At 35.9% G+C, this 18,845-nt stretch overlaps 1 protein-coding gene across 1 annotated transcript; it reads left to right on the top strand.

The window, feature by feature from the left end:
* Nucleotides 1-122: 122 nt before the first annotated feature.
* EIF2A (eukaryotic translation initiation factor 2A) lies at nucleotides 123-18,028 on the top strand. The gene is made up of 14 exons (XM_039357938.1): nucleotides 123-277; nucleotides 3,867-3,936; nucleotides 6,792-6,866; nucleotides 9,140-9,258; nucleotides 10,665-10,761; nucleotides 11,539-11,621; nucleotides 12,685-12,758; nucleotides 12,870-13,014; nucleotides 13,602-13,718; nucleotides 14,881-15,452; nucleotides 15,581-15,697; nucleotides 16,106-16,234; nucleotides 17,677-17,742; nucleotides 17,900-18,028. Exons 1-14 carry the CDS (start codon nucleotides 250-252, stop codon nucleotides 17,963-17,965), a joined length of 1,758 nt encoding a protein of 585 aa, XP_039213872.1. The 5' UTR covers nucleotides 123-249; the 3' UTR covers nucleotides 17,966-18,028.
* The last annotated feature ends 817 nt before the right edge of the window (nucleotides 18,029-18,845 follow it).

Below are 18,845 nucleotides of genomic sequence, written 5' to 3'. Positions count from 1 at the left end.
CACGGAACTCCCTCCGTCTATTGTCATTGTCCAATGGGCGCTGAGCTCACTTGAGGAGCCTATGGCGAAGCTTTATCGTGGCCATGTGATCCATGGCCCTCTCCTATCCTCCCCTTCAGCTTGCTACACGTCACCCGGAAAAAAACTCCGCTATTGAGCTGGCGATGGAGGGCAGAGCAGACGTGTACAGTTTTTTGCTGTGACCCGTTGTGCGCCACCCGGAAGGACAAGTGCCGCATCCGGATAAAGATGGCGCCTCCCACGCCGCTCTTGGCAGGTGGGTTCAGAATAAATCAACCAGACCCGTTCTCTGCCAAGATGGTTCTCATTGTAAGCCTTGTTGTGAAGTCTGGTAGAGGCCTGAGAACGTCACACACTTGTGGCATTTTTAGCGGGATTTTGAATAACCCTTCACTTTTTTCTGTGTGTACCTCTCCAGTGAGCTGCTTCTGTGTAGAGCACTTTTGGTATTACGTGCATGGCTAACGTAGGCTTCTAAAGGGAAAGAGTCGTTGGGGAAGAGCATTCGATTGCCTGTTTATACAAGGGCTTAGCTGCAGACAGAAGTATCTCTCGAGGGAGCTATCTGAAATTTCGGACATCCTTGCATTCCATCAGTCATTTTGTCAAAGAGTCTGGATTCAGCCATGACAGGAAAAAGTTACTTTTTGAAGAACGATAGTTTTAAGTTTACAAACATTACTAAATGCATTGTATGTACCCAAAATATTCATTTATGCTCACTCAGCACATTTATGTTCATTCAGACTGTAAAGAGTCTAGATCAGTGGTGGCGCACCTATGGCACGTGTGCCAGAGGCAGCACTCAGAGCCCTCTCTATTGGCATGTGCACCATCGCCTCCAGCAGCAGGTCCATTAGGCCACCACCGCCACTCGAAGCCGGAGCCCCACCCAGCACAAAGGAAGCAAAGCGGCAGACTAGCAAACTTGAGTAGAGGTGGTAGAGCAGAGGTCACCAACCATTGTCGATTGGTGGACTGGAAGAAAAGGGAGGGGGAAGCATTTTACATGCGTGCATGCGCACATGGGGCCGTGAGCATTGACACACTGCAAATGGGGTGGGGCTAGTGCCTGCATGATAGTCACTAGCCCTGCCCCGTTCTTATGTGATGCAGCACTTTGTATCTGCACGGTGGCGGCCATTTTTGCATCTTGAAGCATGGTGGCCCATTTTTTGCCTCCGGTTTTTGCATGCCAGAAGCAGCACTCAGAGGAGCCTCCCTGCCCCCCCCCCTCCGAGGGTACCACAATGCTGATGTGGCTCTGGCACTTTGCAATAAATAAGTCAGGTTTGGAACATGCTAATACCCAAGACGCTTTCCCCATCTTTTCCATTTTAACTTCCTCTCTCTATTATCACATACATAATTTCCTTCCTCCATTTTTTTGAATGGAAACTCTCCAGAATGACATTGTTCATGAATCCCTAAAGGCTCTTTTTTGGTTTGGCAGATATCCTTATTACAGAGGCTCCATTGTCCAACCCCTGTCTGGCCCTACTGGTATTTGCCAGATGATCAGATACTGCTGAACTCTCTTTCACTATACTTAACTAATGGCGAAATGCTTGATGTTTGCTGTGATACTAAACTCCTGGTTAGGACTATGGTGGGTCAGATACTGCACTAACCCTTTCATCTGGCATATTTATGCATGCCAATAAAGGAGTCTGTAGCTCAGAGTTGAAATGAGGGGTCCTTAGGGCTTTCTGAGCTTGGTTGTTTTCTTGCAGACATTTCATTATCCAAACTAGATAATGCTAGTCTGATGATGTTACCTACCATGTTTCCCCGAAAATAAGACTCAACCGGGAAATAAGCCGTAGCATATTTCAGGATGCTTGTAATATAAGCCCCACCCCAAAATAAGCCCTAGTTAAGATTGTCAGCCAGACGGATGTATTTAGTACTGTATTTCCCCGAAAATAAGACCTAACCGAAAAATAAGCCCTAAGCGTCTTTTGGAGCAAAAATTAATATTATTTTTGGGAAAACATGGGTAGTTTGGGTAATGAAATGTTTGCTTTTTGTCTCATGTTATACTCCAATTTAGAAAATGTCCTAGATGAAAACAGTTAAGCACTACAGAAGTCTTAGAGCTCAAAGTTAGAGAGGGAGTGGAGTCATGCATGTAACCATGCTTTTCTCTGGCAGAAATCCTGAAGCAGGGCTATTTTTATGTTAATTCTGAACTCAAGTAAAATAGGATAATGTAATTACATTCATGTGAAGATGCGTGTGAATCCAACCTAAACTGGTTTTACATTTATTGTACTTTTCATTTTCAGTATTGTTTGATATTTTATATTAGTTTGCATCACAATTACACAGCATCATAAGTAATCTTTTAAAATATTTCTGCAGAGCTAATGCTAGACTTAATTTTAAATGACTACTTTCTATTTTGCTGGAGTTAATATGTCAATGAAATAACTAACAGTGGGACATTAGAGAGTAAATGCCACTTCATGAGATGTGTAATATTAATGTGTTTGTACAGATTTCAATATTTGCTTAAGGTAATTTTGTTCCAAGTCACTGGTCTTCCCTGGGATTTATGCCAGTATGAAAGCACTTAAAAATAAAAGTGCTAAGAGCAAATAGTGAGTGTGTAGTTCATTAAGTTTCTCCTTCACTTTATATGATGCTAAAGTGTACTACCAGAAAGGAAACACTGGTCTGTTAAGTGTTGGATTATTTTGGATTATTCTATGACAGGGACGATATATTGATTGATTGATGGGTGCTTTGTGGGTGCTTATAAGCAGCAAATGAAAACATACTCCTCTTTAACTGGTATTTGGAGGCATGCCAACTCCCCAACTTGGGGTTAATGGCAGTCATGGCTTGGAGAGTCTTTGCACAACTTCAGGTTATGCATCCTTTCTGTATTGTGAGGCTTTGTGCTCAATTCTTCATGCCTTCATTATCTCCTGTTTGGATTATTGCAACACATTTTACATGGGGCTATCCTTGAAGAGTATTAGGAAGCTACAGTTGGTCCAGAATTTTTTTTTTTTACTTATTAAATTTAATAGCCATTCATTGTGTTTTGAAGCAACTCTAGGAAGTTACAAGAGTATGCAGCAGTGTGTAGTGTTTTGAAGGCTCCTAGTGTGGCACATGTAACATCACTGATATGTGAGCTGCACTGGCTGCTGATCTGATCCGGGTCTGATTGAAGGTGTTGGTCATCATTTTTAAAGCTCTCTGTGGCTTAGATCTGAGATATTTCAGGAGCCACCTTGCCACAATGGGATTGGCCTGCTCCACTCATCCTGGTAGAAGAGGCCTATTGCGGATCCCATCAGCCAAGGAATTGCTGCCACTGAGGTCCAGGAGAAGAAAGAGCCTTTTCCACACTCTGGAACATATTGCTGCAGGAAGTGAGGTCTGCCCCTGCCTGTCTGGCCTTCAGGAAATGCTTTAAAATCAGGCTCTGCCAGTTGTCATGGGGCCATAAAAGAGCAACTGTTGGATGGGGGTGGCTAATGTAGTAACAGAAACCACCACTACCTCTCTGCTCTAAACCCATGGTTTTTGTAACTTTAATCTTTTTTATACTTATGATTGTTTTTACATCCATTTGCTTTATCATGTTGTAAGTGGCTCACAGTTGTCTCAAGCTGCGAGATGAGCATAATATATATTTGATAAATAAATATGAAGCTTCAGGTTTGCTTCTTCACTGATTGGATGGTTATTACATAAAATATATATTCATATTTTATTATTAAACCAAAATATGCTCATTTAATTTAGAATTTTCTCTATTGTATGAAACTAAGGATTAATGTATTTGAAGCAAAATAAACATATGACTTATTATTCCATTGTTTTGCTAGTACGAGGATCTGAAGGACTCTATATGTTGCGTGGGTCACCTCATTTTACAGAGCATACAACATTTCAAAGGTATTTTCATTTTTGGCTTTATTAAATGTATACATTTTAGGATGCCCATAACAAACACAAATTATCAGATGCATATGTGGAGATTGGGAATGCCCTGATGTACCGTTCAGTAGAGCTTAAATTTTATAAACGTGAATGTACATTTCTAGTTGCTGCTTCAAATACTACTCAGGTTTTTGTAATAATCAGAATGTCTTGGACTATTAATTTACAGCTTTGGGGGGCAGGACATTTTTGGTTATTAAATGAAAAATGAAACAATTCCACATATCGAAAAAAGTATCTAAGTTAAATTGTTAGCATCTTTCTTTGTTCACATATCTGAGCACAGAAATGAAACAAGCATATTATTGGCATACCATTGTAATATTGGAAAGCATACTTGAATCTGCATTTGGTTCTGTTTTGGGTGGGAGATATATCTCATCTGGCTTATTTCACCTCTGTTTTTGTCTGATCATAATATTTATTTCTTTTATATCTTATCTCCCCAGAATTAATAAGGGAAAATAAAGACTGGTGGGCCCCAATTTTAGCCATCCTATTCACTCATATTAATAACATAGAACATTTTCCACCTGATTGGAATCAGGCGATTGTAGTACTGATATACAAAAATAAAGGAAGTAGACTTGACCCTGTAAACTATAGGCCTATTAGTTTATTAAACACAATAAATAAACTCTATGCCAGATTTTTATATACAAAGTTAGTGGATTGGATACAAAATGAAAATATTATTGCTGAAGATCAGGCCGGATTTAGGGAGGAACGTTCAACACTGGATCATTGTCTAATTCTGCACCATTTGGCTGAAAAATATTCTACCCCCTCTCATTTTCTTTGTGCAACTTTTGTTGATTTTAAGTCAGCTTTTGATCTAATACCAAGGGACAGATTGTGGTATAGTCTAAGACATTCCACGATTGATAAAAGGCTGTTGGTTCTCATTCAGTCGCTCTATTCAAATACTTCTCTAAAAATCAGATGCTCCCCCTGGGGACATTTATCTAAAGTAGTTCCAACTTACAAAGGTGTAAGACAAGGTTGCATATTAGTTCCACTACTTTTTAATTTCCAATAATGCAAGTGCTTGCTGATCCAGCCCATCATCCACCTATCTTGGCTGATCGTGCAATTCCATCACTATTGTATGCTGATGATATACTTATTTTGTCCTCTTCTCAGATGGGAATGAGAAAAGAACTTAGGGCACTAGCTTTATTTTGCTTAGAATACAAACTATTAATAAATCATGAAAAAACTAAAGTTTTAGTATTTGCCTCTTACCATCATAAGATCCATAAATGGCAAATTGATGGGACTCCAATTGAACAGGTGCGTATCTATAAATATCTTGGAGTGCAGTTCCATGCCTCCCTATACTGGCATACTCACTTTCTTTATCAGGCAAGTGTTGCACAGCGCACCTCATCAGCTATCATAAAATGTTATCATTCTAAAGGAGCTTACTACATCCTGGCAGCTTGTAAGGTTTTCCAAGCTAAGGCAGTCTTTCAGTTCCTCTATGGCTTGCAAATATGTTCACTTGCAAAGCTTAATGCTATTGAAATTATTCAAAATAAGTTTATTAGAGCCATACTGATGGTAAAAGTATTAAAAATGCCATCCCACGGGTGGAAATAGGTTTAGTTTCATTGGAAGCTAGAGCATGGTTCCTTCTACTTACCTTTTGGCTAAAGTTAATTTTGATGCCTGTAGGGTTAGCCCCGTTAGTATTTATAGACCATTTTAAATCGTCGTGGGGAAAAAAAAAGCACTAGATAAAATTAAATCGCTGGGCTTCTCTATGGAAAGTCTGTGTTCATTAGGATTTGATAATGCTAGAACTGCCTTGAAACAACGTATTGATCTTTAAACAAACTTAAGGTGGCACATTCCAATATTTATCACTTGCTTCCAGAAGGATTCTTCCCAGCTTCTTATCTATTTTCCATTACAATTTTGAAATTTCGTAAAGCTTTCACCTTAGCCAGGCTGGATGCGTTGCCCTCGACAGTCCTTTTTGGACGATTTAAGGGTATTCCTATGCACCTTCGGTTGTGTCCATGTGGTGATGGAAAGTCTGTGTTCATTAGGATTTGATAATGCTAGAACTGCCTTGAAACAACGTATTGATCTTTAAACAAACTTAAGGTGGCACATTCCAATATTTGTCACTTGCTTCCAGAAGGATTCTTCCCAGCTTCTTATCTATTTTCCATTACAATTTTGAAATTTCGTAAAGCTTTCACCTTAGCCAGGCTGGATGCGTTGCCCTCGACAGTCCTTTTTGGACGATTTAAGGGTATTCCTATGCACCTTCGGTTGTGTCCATGTGGTGATGGCTCTATAGAAACAGTAAGCCATATGTTGCTTCATTGTTCTTTATATAAAGACTCTAGACAGATTCTTATATATCCGATATTGAAGAAATTTCCAGGTAGGGGATATGAATTTTATCTAAAGTTGCTACTTTCAGATAAGGATCCGAAAATATCAATTCAGGTTGCCCAATTTTGTGTCACCATTTGCACAATACTTAAGGTGGCACATTATCAAGGTCTGAAAAATTTTAATATGATGTTTTATTTTGAGAATTTCGGATTATATTACATTGATTGTTTGATGGTTTTATATTCTATAAATATGGAAGTAAAATGGTCACTGCTGTTATATTTTGATTATGTCTGGCCTTATGGCTGTAATAAACAGATTGATTGATTGATTTCTTTTATATCAAAATAATAACAAAATTATTGTTGGAAGCATTTTCTAAAATTGATACTTTATATTTCATCTAAATAATTTTGTTTTTTCTTTGAATTCTAATTTATTTTTGTTTTTGCTTTCAGGGATTCTGGGAAAAATGCAAAAGTGTTTACTTTCAGCAGAGATGGATCATTTTTTGCATTGGGCAATGGAGAAAAGTTAGTTTTTTTCTATGTTTTGGGTGTTTTTATATGTAATAATATATATTAAAACATTGCTTTAAATAAGCTCATTAGTTTTAGCCAGATACTCCCTCCAGTAGGAAAGTATTTTGCATACTATTATAAAGTATTATTGTGACATTTGCAATCTGTGAAATATATTCTGTTTCATTTCGCTTCTAAGGAATTTGTCTTGGATGAAAATCATGATCAAATCTTTTTCAAAATAGCATAGCACATGTGAGGTTACATTTTTCTGTGAGATTTGTAACCTTTTATGACATATATATAAGATTGATTTTAAAACCAGGCAAAGATCATAAATTCTGTGCTAGCGATGGGCCTATTTCATTAATTATGTGAATTCTAAGATTTTATTTTATAAAAAAATGATATTTACATTTATTAATTGATATATTAGAAATGGGAAAAGATATAATGGACTCTGCTATACTGGTATATTTATTTATTTATTAAATTTGTACACTGCCTATCGCACTATCAATCGATTCTGGGTGGCCTACAAGATAAAACAATTCCAAATATTGAAATTATAAAAATGGCAAATATTAACAAAAATTAACAAAGGAAGGAACTAACATAAAATAGGCAGAAGTGGACCCATTTCCACCTCCAGTTATGGAACGTCCCCAACAGATCTCCATGCCAATAAGCAGAGTCATGTTTTAAGGGACCGGTTGTAAGTTGAGGACTATCTATACTTTGGTGGAATGTGAGTACCAATTATTTTTATATGATTATGGTATTTTGGATAAGTAGTGTACTTCTCTGTTTAATTTTATATAGGTAGTACAGTGTTCTTTCCCCAATTAGGTCTACCTGTCCCATTAGGTCTGGCAGCAGAGTATGCTCTGGGTTCTATCTATCAGGAAATGTGAATGGCAGGGCCCAGGAAGAGACACTTTTCTATTATGGCACCTGCCCTTTGGAACATCCTCTTCTCAAACATTTTAGATTGCCGCAACCCTGCTGGCCTTTTGCAAGACTTTGTTTTATCATTGGGCTTGGGATCCAGATTTGTGACAAAATCTGCAGTGGCTATGTTGATTTGTGTTGTTTTCATCACATTTGCTGATTACATTTTTTTTACACATTTTTATAGTATTTTTAACTGTTATTAGCTCAGAGTCATGAATTTCAGATGGGTAACCATATTCATTAAATGAATAAACTAATGAATACGGAAATAAATTTTCATAAAGTACTCTAGTGGTAAGATTAACTGAGATACATTTTGCAAACTTCTCTTAGGTTTTAATATATCACACAATGATGTAATGAGTGTAAAGAGTTGGGTTTTGTGGTTTCCACTCATTATATTAAATGCTTGGGACTGTCTCCCATAGTATTTGCCTGGCTAATTCTAATTAGCATGGTTGTGCACTCTGGGTTTCATCAGTTAAACAATGCCATGTCTCTGAACCCCCGGAAGCACACGTTCTCTGCAACAGCACCTGTCTTCTGGAATGAAGTTCGAAATTCAAATGATTCCCACCTTATTAGTATTTCAAAGAACCCTAAAGACTGGCTATTTGCTGAGGCCTTTAGCAAAGATAATTGATTCCCTTTCTTCCTTTTTGTTCCCCTCCTAGTTATCATCATATGCTGTTTTTTAAGTGGGTTTTGTATTTTTTAAAATGTTTTTAATAATTGTAGGTCACCAAGAATTGCTGGGAGTTGGGTGAAATATAAATTTCATAAATTATAGTTGGTCAACCAGATGTTTAGTTTGGATTTGGCATTTTTATCTATCAAGCCCTTCTCAAGAACCTGGGATAGGCAGATGTTGTTTGAGGTGTTAATGGTATTGTATTGTCACAGAATGTAAGCTGTTCTAAGTAAAACTGCCTTTTGCAATTGACTGATAGTATTCAAGTGGTGCTCCAGATTTTTAGAATTGTACCCAAGGTTCCTATTACTATAGATATTGTTTTCTTTGGCCATGTGGAAAAGGGGAAATGTGGTGTATCAGATTGGAAATGATGTCTACATACCTTGACTCTCAAGGACATTTTAGTGAAATGCATGTGTACAAGTTTTGGAAAGTTTGGAGTTCTGTATTTTAATTCTAATTATGTTTTGATGCTTTCTGAATTACTGCGTAGATGAAATACCAAGCAACATAGTAAGTGGAAGAATGAATCTGTTTTCTGTGATTGGGAATTGAGCTGATTTAGAAGGAACAGCTAAATAGCTATTAATTAACCAGAGTAATCAAGCTTGACTGAGCTGACCTTTTTTGGTTCCAGAGTAAACATTGTAAATGTCAACAGCCAAAACCTGCTGCATTCTTTTGATCTGCCAAAGGCAGTTTGCCTTGAATTCTCTCCAAAGAGCAATGTCCTGGTGACATGGCAGCTTTATACAAGTAAGTATTCTTGTGTATTCTCCAGCTATTGCAAACCTGGCAGCAACCATGCTAATTTTGAATAATATAATGCTTGAGTAGATTATTTTTTTTTGTTCTGAACTGGAACAATAAAAATATGGAATCTCTGAGGAAAAGAGATTCATTCCAAAGCAGCAAAGACATGTGTATGAGCTTATGTTTTCTTTTTCTAACCTCTCATTGTACTGCCCCGAAATGTTTGATTTGGTGTGCAAGTTCCTCTGGACAGAGATTTGTTATTTTTTTCTCTGCACATTCTGAAATGATAGTGTTGTAGAAAATTAATGTAATAATGATGTTAAAAAGAATGAATCCTATTCTTGCAAATCATAGTCACCATGGCAAATTCAAGATCTCTAAATGATTCCATATTTGAATAGCTTATGGTTAGTTTTTGTGCCTAACATTGATTTCCTGTAACTTAAATACAACTCTGGGACAGTAGAGAAGATGTACTGATTTTCTTCTGTGCAATATTCTTCAGGTATTAAATTTCTGCACAACCCACAGTCACCATGTAGGGAAGATGGGTAACATAGAAATTTAATAAATAAAAATATTTGAAGATGTACTGTACATTTCCATGTATCTATACCAGTAGTTCTCAACCTTTCTAATGCCATGACCCCATAATACAGTTCCCCATGTTGTGGTGACCCCCAACCACTTATACATCACTGGGTGCCAGGGGCGTGGCCAAAGAAAAGGGGAAAAAATGGCGGACAGCCTTGTTTGGCGACCCCCGTGAAATGGTCATTCGACCCCAAATGGGGTCCCGATCCACAGGTGAGAATCACTGATCTATACACTTCTACACTCAAAAAACAATCCAGGCCCCCAGGGCCTAACCATATATGATATTATTTCCTTTTTCTAAAGGTGGGATAGGAAGAAAGTGATTAACTTTTTTTATGCTGCACTGTTTTACAAAATGGCTTTGCTATTAATTGCAAAGACAAAAAAAGGAAATTGTTTTATGATTTATAATGCCACCTATTCTCACCATTACCTCCACTACCTTGGCAGTTAAGATAATATTGCAGAAAAAGTTTAAGTTCAAGCATACATCATTCTTCAAATACATAAATAATACCTTTCTGTCTGCAAAGGGGTTGACAACTGAGGATTGCCTTATCCAGTAGGATAGTGAACTTCATCTTACAGTGGCAAGAATGGATAATTTTGGTTTGAGAGGAAAAAAGCTGTCACTTTTTTGATGCCAAAAATATTACTTTGTACTTGACAAAATGGGACCAGTAGGGGAAAAATGCTACTTTTCTATGAAAGGTTTGCAACAAAATGTCACCTGGACCAATGGTATATTGCAGAGGAACAGAGATGATTTTGGAGATGTTGGTATAATGTATGCATTTGGTATGTTGTAGCCGCAAAAGATGGTGCAGGGGAACCCAACCTTCAACTTTTCAGTGTGAAAAATGGAAAATGCTTGAAGTCATTCATCCAGAAAAAGTCACAGAACTGGTAAGTATTTCAATGAGTTTTATTATTTAGAACATGGTATTTGAAAACACCAGAATATCTAATTAATAAGTTTTTCAACTCTGCAAAAGTTGCTTAGATCTCTGTCTTTCTATCTCTCAACACAGTAATTCTACAAAGCTGAACACAAGACCAAATTTGGTCTGCAAGAGAAGCCAGCAAAAGAAAAATTGAGTTGGAAATGGTGTGTGGGTTGGGGGGACAAAAATTCCAAATATATTGTCCCAAGGCTTGCTTACGGGCAGCTACTCAAAAAATTTCTATCAGTTTTGTTCTAAATACCTATCCCTCCTAGTCACATGTCCCAGAAGAAATTGTGTACATCCTGCCCTGTGCTTCCAAGTGCATGTGTCTAAGCAAATACAGCAATACACATGTAAATGACATAATATATCACTTCATTGTACAGAAGTAGATAAAGATTGATCCTATGGTCATTATTGGTAAAAGGATAAAAAAGGGTTCCATAAGCTGTGTTCTCCATGCACGTCCTCTCTTTTTTTAAGCATTGATTTTTTTTTAATTTTAATGTAACTTATTTTCAGATAACATATTCATAGGGACATTTGAAAATATAATAAGTAATGATTAGATTTAGAATTTGCCTTACACATTTATAACTTAAAATATATCTTCCAATGGTATTTTTTTTAAATCTGCTTTTTAAAAATATTGTTAAAAATACTTTTTATGAAGACCACAACTACCAGGTGTTAGTTTTAATATTTATTCCACTCCACCCCACTATCTAATCATTAGGTGTCCTTGCTGGTCAGATGATGAAAGCCTGTGTGCCAGGAGTGTTAACAATGAACTTCATTTCTTTGAAAACAACGACTTCAGTATGCAAGTTCTTTCTTGTTCTTTAGATAAACATTCCATGTTTAATCTTTTCATGATTTTCTTATGTTTTCAGCTGCTTGCTTTACTGCAGTTCCCACCTTTAGTCTTTAATACAGTTCTGAAATTTCATTAAGTATAGGTAGTCCTCGACTTACGAGCAAATTGAGCCCAATATTTCTGTTCCTAATTGAGACAGTTAACTGAGTTTTGCCCATTTTATTATCTTTCTTGCCATAGTTGTTAAGTGAATTACTGCAGTCAATAAGTTAGTTACATGATTGTTAAGTGGCTTCCACATTGACTTTGCTTGCAAAAGGTGATCACTTGACCTCGGGACAATGTAATCGTCATAAATATCAGTTACTTGCCAAACATCTGAATTTTGATCGTGTGACCACAAGGATGCTTTAACACAGAGGTTCCCAACCCCCGGTCCGTGGACCGGCACCGATCCGCAGCATGCCAGCAAGCAGGCTGCACAAACAAGCAAAGCTCCATCCTCAGGATGCAAGCAGTATTCAAAACCACACACCCCTCTGGTCCGTGGAAAAACCTTTCTCCATGGCACCAGTCCCTGGTGCCCAAAAGGTTGGGAACCTCTGCTTTAACAGTCATAAGTGTGAAAAACAATCATTCATCACTTTTTTCAATACCATTGTAACTTTGGTCACTAAATGAACTATTGTAAGTCAAGGACTATCTGTAATATGAAATTTTACTTTTATCTTTTTATGTTATCAATTTACCTCTAGCATTTTTGCTATAGTGATATTTTATCTAAAGTGCAACCATTTTAAGTTTTAAAAGATTTTATATTACAAGATTTACATTAAATGTAGCCTGTTTGAGATAAAATTTATAGTCATTTATTTTCTCATACTTGTAAAGATATATAATTCATGTAAAATATTTTAAAGTAGCAAATATGCCCTGTATACAACATACAGTATTTTATAACTGTTATTTACTTATTACGTGCTGAAACCTATAGGCAGGGCTACCTAACAATTCACAAAAGTTTTTGTTTGAATTTTGTTAACTTGAGGATGGTGATTTTTGCAGGTACAATTGCAAATAAACTTCATCTGCAAAAAATCAATGATTTTGTGTTGTCACCAGGAGATCAGCCAACCAAGGTGCTTTCTTTTGAATTCTTACCCTGGTACAATTTTAATTTCATCCAGATTTTAGAACATACCTACTTTTAATATTTATTTTAACAGATATTTCACATCTTATCAATACAGGTGGCTGTTTATGTTCCTGGAAGCAAAGGAGCCCCATCTTTTGTAAGACTTTACCAATATCCTAACTTTGAAGGCTCACAATCTGCATTGGCAAACAAAAGCTTCTTTAAAGCTGATAAGGTGAAAATGCTGTGGAATAGCAAAGGTATTTTTTTTTTAGAAAAAGCTTTGTCTTTATTTGAGAAAATTTCAGTCTACTTTTTTTTTCTTGAACATGTATTCAGTATATAGGCTTGAATAATCAAAATGCCAAAATGACATTTATACTTGGTATTATGCTTTGTCAGTCACATTCTGTATAACTCTAACATACAGTGATTCTCTGTACGCTTATTCTTCAGAATACATTGAGAAAATATTTCTGAATGTTCCCATAGTACAGACTCTGTTTTATGAATAAGAATTTGGAGGAGAAGCCAAAGCACCTTTTCCTAACTTGGGCCCTTTGGAGTTATATTTAAGAACTATGTTCATAATTTCCAGCCATTGCATTCCCTGGAAATTGTAGTCCAACAGTCAGAGGGCATCAGCTACAAATTATGATTTAGAAGAAACACAGAAAAATTCTGGGGTTAAAATAGTCTTCTTTACCCGAAGCTAGTTTTTTAAAATCATATTGCTCTTCAGGCTTCAAGATATATATAGCCACATTTATTATTATTATTATTTTTTAAATAGATTACTGTGTAGCTTCTTTTTAAAAATATCCTTCCCCCCCCCTCATCTGAATAGCCACTGCAATGCTTGTAATAGCTAGTACAGAAGTTGATAAAACAGGAGCATCTTACTATGGAGAACAAACTCTACATTACATAGCAACCAATGGAGAAACGGCTGTCGTACAACTACGTAAGTGATTCTAGTAATAATTATATTATGTGTTTTAAAGCATTTAAACACATGGGAAAGAGAATTCCATGAGAATTTGAAGATCATCTTTAAAGAGCCATATTTAGTTCTTACGACCAACCAGTACTTACTGACTTAAATGGAGTGAAGTATGTAAGATTTACATTGAAAATTTCCATTATATAAAAAAGATGTTTATGGGACAGAGAGCCCAACTCTACATGAGAAGTGTCTTTCTAGTTATTACACTAGAAAGAGAAACGGGGGCTGCCAACTAGTTTTAAATACTTCTCTTTAAAGACTTTGCTTAATTACTTTTATTCTATATGATTACATTTAATGAAACTATAGATTTTAAACCTTGAATTGTAGTGTTCATCATATTTATATAATAACCAAATTTAAAAGAAAATAGCCACATGGAGAGGGCTATTCCAGTTACTTACTGAAAAATTGCAAAGTTGTAGATAATCTTGAGTTCTGCAACTGTTCCGTATTATGAAACCTATTGAGACTTTTTTTCCAATCTATAATAAGAGTAGAGGATGAATGTAACTATATTAAAAAATTATAGTAACCTTGTTCAGTAATCTTTTATGACTGACAGGTGGACAAGGAACTTAGGCAATATTTTGGCTGATGAATTGGCAGATGTTTCTCCAGTCACTGGCCAGGTTCTCAGTTATTGATTCTGAACAGAAAACAGGAGAGCTGTAGCTAACCTTAGTTGCAAAGAAATATTATAGTCTCATACAGGCCAGCACAATTTTAAATATAATTTTAACTAAATATATTGTAGTCTCTAGATTCTCAACACTTTACAGACACAAGTGTGCATAATTTAATTTTGAGTTTATTTAAAATCACAGATTGGGGCTTAGCTTCTTAAAACAGTTCAAGTTGGCAAAAAATCATTTTCAGTTTGCTAAATGAGAAAACTAGCCTGGCTTGCTGCATTTAATTTTTTGTTCCCATGTATCCTGCCTCTCCTCCTTCCTATTTGGCTTTTAACTAACATTTATTACCAAAATGTAGTAGCACTTATGATTTCATTGAACAATTGTAAACTGTAATTTGTGTTAAGTTTAGGTTTTTATTTTACTTGTTTCTCAACAACTTAGATGTTGTTTTACAATTTCAGCTATTTTTTTTTTCTGTGCAGCAAAAAACGGTCCAATTTATGATGCAGCTTGGAATCCCAATGCCACAGAGTTCTGCGTTGTGTATGGTTTCATGCCTGCTAAATCTACTATCTTCAATCTAAAATGTGATCCTGTATTTGATTTTGGGACTGGTCCACACAATGCTGTCTACTACAGTCCTCAAGGACAAATCTTAGTATTAGCTGGATTTGGGAATCTTAGTGGACAACTCGATGTATGGGATGTTAAAAACTACAAACTTATTTCCAAACCACAGGCCTCTGATTCTACATATTTTGCTTGGTGCCCTGATGGAGAGCATATAGTAACAGCTACATGTTCTCCAAGGCTACGAGTTGGGAATGGATTCAAGATCTGGCATTATACTGGCTCTGTCTTATACAGATACGAAGTTCAGCCAAATGCAGAACTTTGGCAAGTTAGTTGGCAACCCTTTTTGGATGGAGTATTTCCAGCAAAGCCAGTAACATACCATGCTGTTCCAAGCAAAGTGTTAAATGAGGAACCAAAGACTGCCCCAGCCTATAGACCTCCAGCTCTCAGAAATAAACCTGTAACTAGTACTAAACTGGTAAGTAACCATCATCTTCAAGGAAGAGTTTAGAAAGATACCTGCTATGTTTTCTATGCCTCTGAACCAGTTAATTATAACTGGTTATTTATATATCAATTATTTTTTGTTTATTTCCTTCCTCATAGCATGAGGATGAGCCACCCCAGAACATGAGAACACAGTCAAAAAATGGTGATAAGCCATTATCTAAAACCGCACTTAAAAATCAAAAGAAGCATGAAGCCAAGAAGGTGGCTAAACAGGTATAGCTATTTTTTTTCTTAAGCATGATTCATTGCATTTTGAACAGATGGTATTTGGTAAATCATTGTTTAGTAGGATTCTGCATAGAATTTTGTATTAAGCTCAAAATGATCAGTTTTTCACTATCACATAAGCCAGTGTTTCTCAACCTTAACAATTTTAAGGCATGTGGACTTCAACTCCCAGAATTCCACAGCCAGCAATGCTAGCTGTGGAATTCTGGGAGTTGAAGTCCACATGCCTTAAAATTGTCAAGGTTGAGAAACACTGACATAAGCCAAAGTTAGAAATTCTGGAGAACTCAAAATATCTCAATAATTAATAAAATCACTGCCTAGAACTCAAAACATCTCAATAATTAATAAAATCACTGCCTTGGTTTTAACTAATGATATATTTCATTAAAGGAGGCGAGAGCTAAAGGGAACCAGGAAATCACTTCAGCTCCTCCAGTACAAAATGAATTGAGCAATACAATATCCTCTGAAATATCCGGAGATCCTGAGTTGGAGAAAAAGATAAAAAATCTTAAAAAGGTAAATAGTTTTTTCAAACAAAGGCTATTGATAGATCCTTTCCCCATTTCATTTTGTTGAACAGTAGTATTAGTGGTCTTTGTTTTACTTTTTCTTACTATTGTAACAGCTGGAGCTATAAGTCCAAGGTACATAATATGAGGCCCTAGGACCATATGTGGCCCCTGAAAATGTGTGTACAGCATCCAAAGACTTCCAAGTATTCAGCATCAAAAATATGGCCAGTAAAATTGTCATTATGGCTGCCATCTTGAATTTTTTGAAACCCCTTCATCCCTGTAGATGCCCTGCAATTATTTGTACATTTTTCAATATGATAAATAGGTGAAGTAATTGTAATTATTATAGTTAAGGTTAATTAAATATAAATTAAAATTACATTTATTTCTAACCTAGTGCTTCTCACAAATTTTGGGAGTATGGCCTCTAGCGTGATATTCAAAGGCCAAAAGTAGCCCTCAAGGCAGAAAATGTTAATTTCTTTTCAGAAAGACACAGAACAAGAATGGATGTTTTTTCAGGTTTGCAACAAGAACAACAACAAAAGGATGGTGTTTTATCTTGAGATTTTCCTTGCTGCATCTATCCCTTCCCTATGTTTGAAAGAACAGTGCTTGTAAAAGGGGCTAGTGGATAAACCTTAAATCATGGAGACTTTCATTAACTTTAAACAAGGATATCAAAGAGTACATAATAGAAAAATTACTCCCCAATTATATTTAAAGGTTTATCTGAGACTATATTTATTGATTAGGCTAAAATTGACTGGGTTCACATATGATAAACCATAATTCCTGGTTTATAAACTACAGCAATTTAGTTCACAAGCTAGGAGATACAACCCTTTTTTTGACTGGGAAATGGGAAGTATACTTTTGCTATTATTGTCATCATTTTTATCTCTCTTACTTTCTCAGACCACAAGGGTATAGCTGTGGTGTAGTAAAGTCAATGGTTTGGGTAGGACTACACTCATGGGCCTGGATATTTTGAATTGAGGCAGTGCCAAGGTCCAAAATTGGTGTAAGCATTATGAAAATATCATGTTGTCCCCAAACTGCAAAAATTGTGCTGTCCAAAATCTGCATTTTGACTAGGTTGGGTGCTGCAGGTTGCAAAAATGGGAGTAAACCAAAATTAAACAGTTGAATGTTATATATGAGTCTTATGTGTGTTTGTGCAACCAAAGGAGAGAGGTAGGAAGTTTGGATTTTATTTTCTAGGGACTTAAGAATCTGCTTTATATTAAACCAATTGAAATTTTTTTTTTTTTTTAGTGTAGTGTATTTTGGAAAGGAATGTAAAGACATTGGTAACCTGGAGGATTCTCTTTTGGCTCAGTAAAAAAATCATAAAGTTTTCCACATATGTGCATGCACCACAGAAAACAAATTAAATTTGTTGTTTCTGCCCTCCTTTTAACCATGCTTTCTGAACTACAGAAACTCAAGGCTATTGAACAGCTGAAAGAGCAGGCTGCTGCAGGTAAACAGCTAGAGAAAAATCAGGTATGCTTCTCATATTCTTAAGTTAACAGAGTTGTCTATAATTTGTACATCACCTGAATTCCTAAATCTGATACATTTGTAAATAATTATTGATTATACTTTATACTATTTTTTCATTATGTATACTAAGTAAGATTGTCTTATGTCTATATTATAGATGGAGAAAATTCAGAAAGAGGCTATACTTCTAAAGGAATTGGAAGACTTGGAACTGGGTGTTTGAGCTACAGAAGATTAAAATCACAACTTTCTTTCATGAAAATAAATAAATGAATGAATATATGAATGAATGCTCACTTTTATTACTTCCCATGTAGATTAACTTTTTTCTGCCTACTATCTGAAAAAAAAAAACGTAAAATGTAAAATAATTATAATTCAGAACTAAATCAGTTGTCTTGATTCCAAAATAGTATTGCTGAGATCCAAAAGCAAATGCTAAGTTTAAGATGTAACCCTAATGTATATTGTTTTTAAACACAGATTTTAACCTTTAGCATATATATATGGAGAAGTTTGTTATTCAAGCAGTGAACCATGTGATTTACATACTGGGGTTTGGTTGTTATTTTGCAATAGCTATTTCATCATTTCCTTATCGTTGTGGTTTATGTTAAATATTACATACATACACATTTTGATTTTGTAGGTCTCTGAGTTCTTAAAAACAGGTTTAAAACCTATATATATTTGGTGAAATCAGTTTCCTAAAATATAAGCCTTTTTCCACAACAAATAAGAAAAAGGGATTGGGCATTCAGGAACAAAATGTTTCATTAACAGGTTACCATCACTTATATTACAAAGCCAGAAGAAATAAGAGTTCATCCATCCATCTGTTTTAAAGCAGTACTGTACCTGGTCTCAAACTGAGATGCTGATTCACAAGGAGGATCTTCCAGCAGGATCCCTTCAGCTTCTATCCAATTCATTTTAAACCCACCTTTTGCTAATTGTTCAGTCATCGGGTGACCTGTAAAGTGAAATTCCACACTTCATCAATCAAATAAAAATATTTATCTCTATTTATATGCATACAAGAACAAATTTATTACTAGCTTTAATAAGTAAATAATAGCTATACAAACAGGAGTATACAGGTA

This window comes from Crotalus tigris, unplaced genomic scaffold (genome assembly GCF_016545835.1).
Source record: "Crotalus tigris isolate CLP2741 ecotype Arizona unplaced genomic scaffold, ASM1654583v1 scf7180000018970.2248101, whole genome shotgun sequence".
Classification (NCBI taxonomy): Eukaryota; Metazoa; Chordata; class Lepidosauria; order Squamata; family Viperidae; genus Crotalus; species Crotalus tigris.
This window is presented reverse-complemented; position numbering and strand designations above follow the sequence as displayed.

Coding starts and splice junctions, on each gene's coding strand:
- EIF2A (XM_039357938.1), top strand. CDS start 250: ATGGCGCCTCCCACGCCGCTCTTGGCAG. Junction 6,867..9,139: donor GCATTGGGCAATGGAGAAAA/GTTAGTTTTTTT, acceptor TTTTGGTTCCAG/AGTAAACATTGTAAATGTCA. Junction 13,719..14,880: donor AACGGCTGTCGTACAACTAC/GTAAGTGATTCT, acceptor TTTTCTGTGCAG/CAAAAAACGGTCCAATTTAT.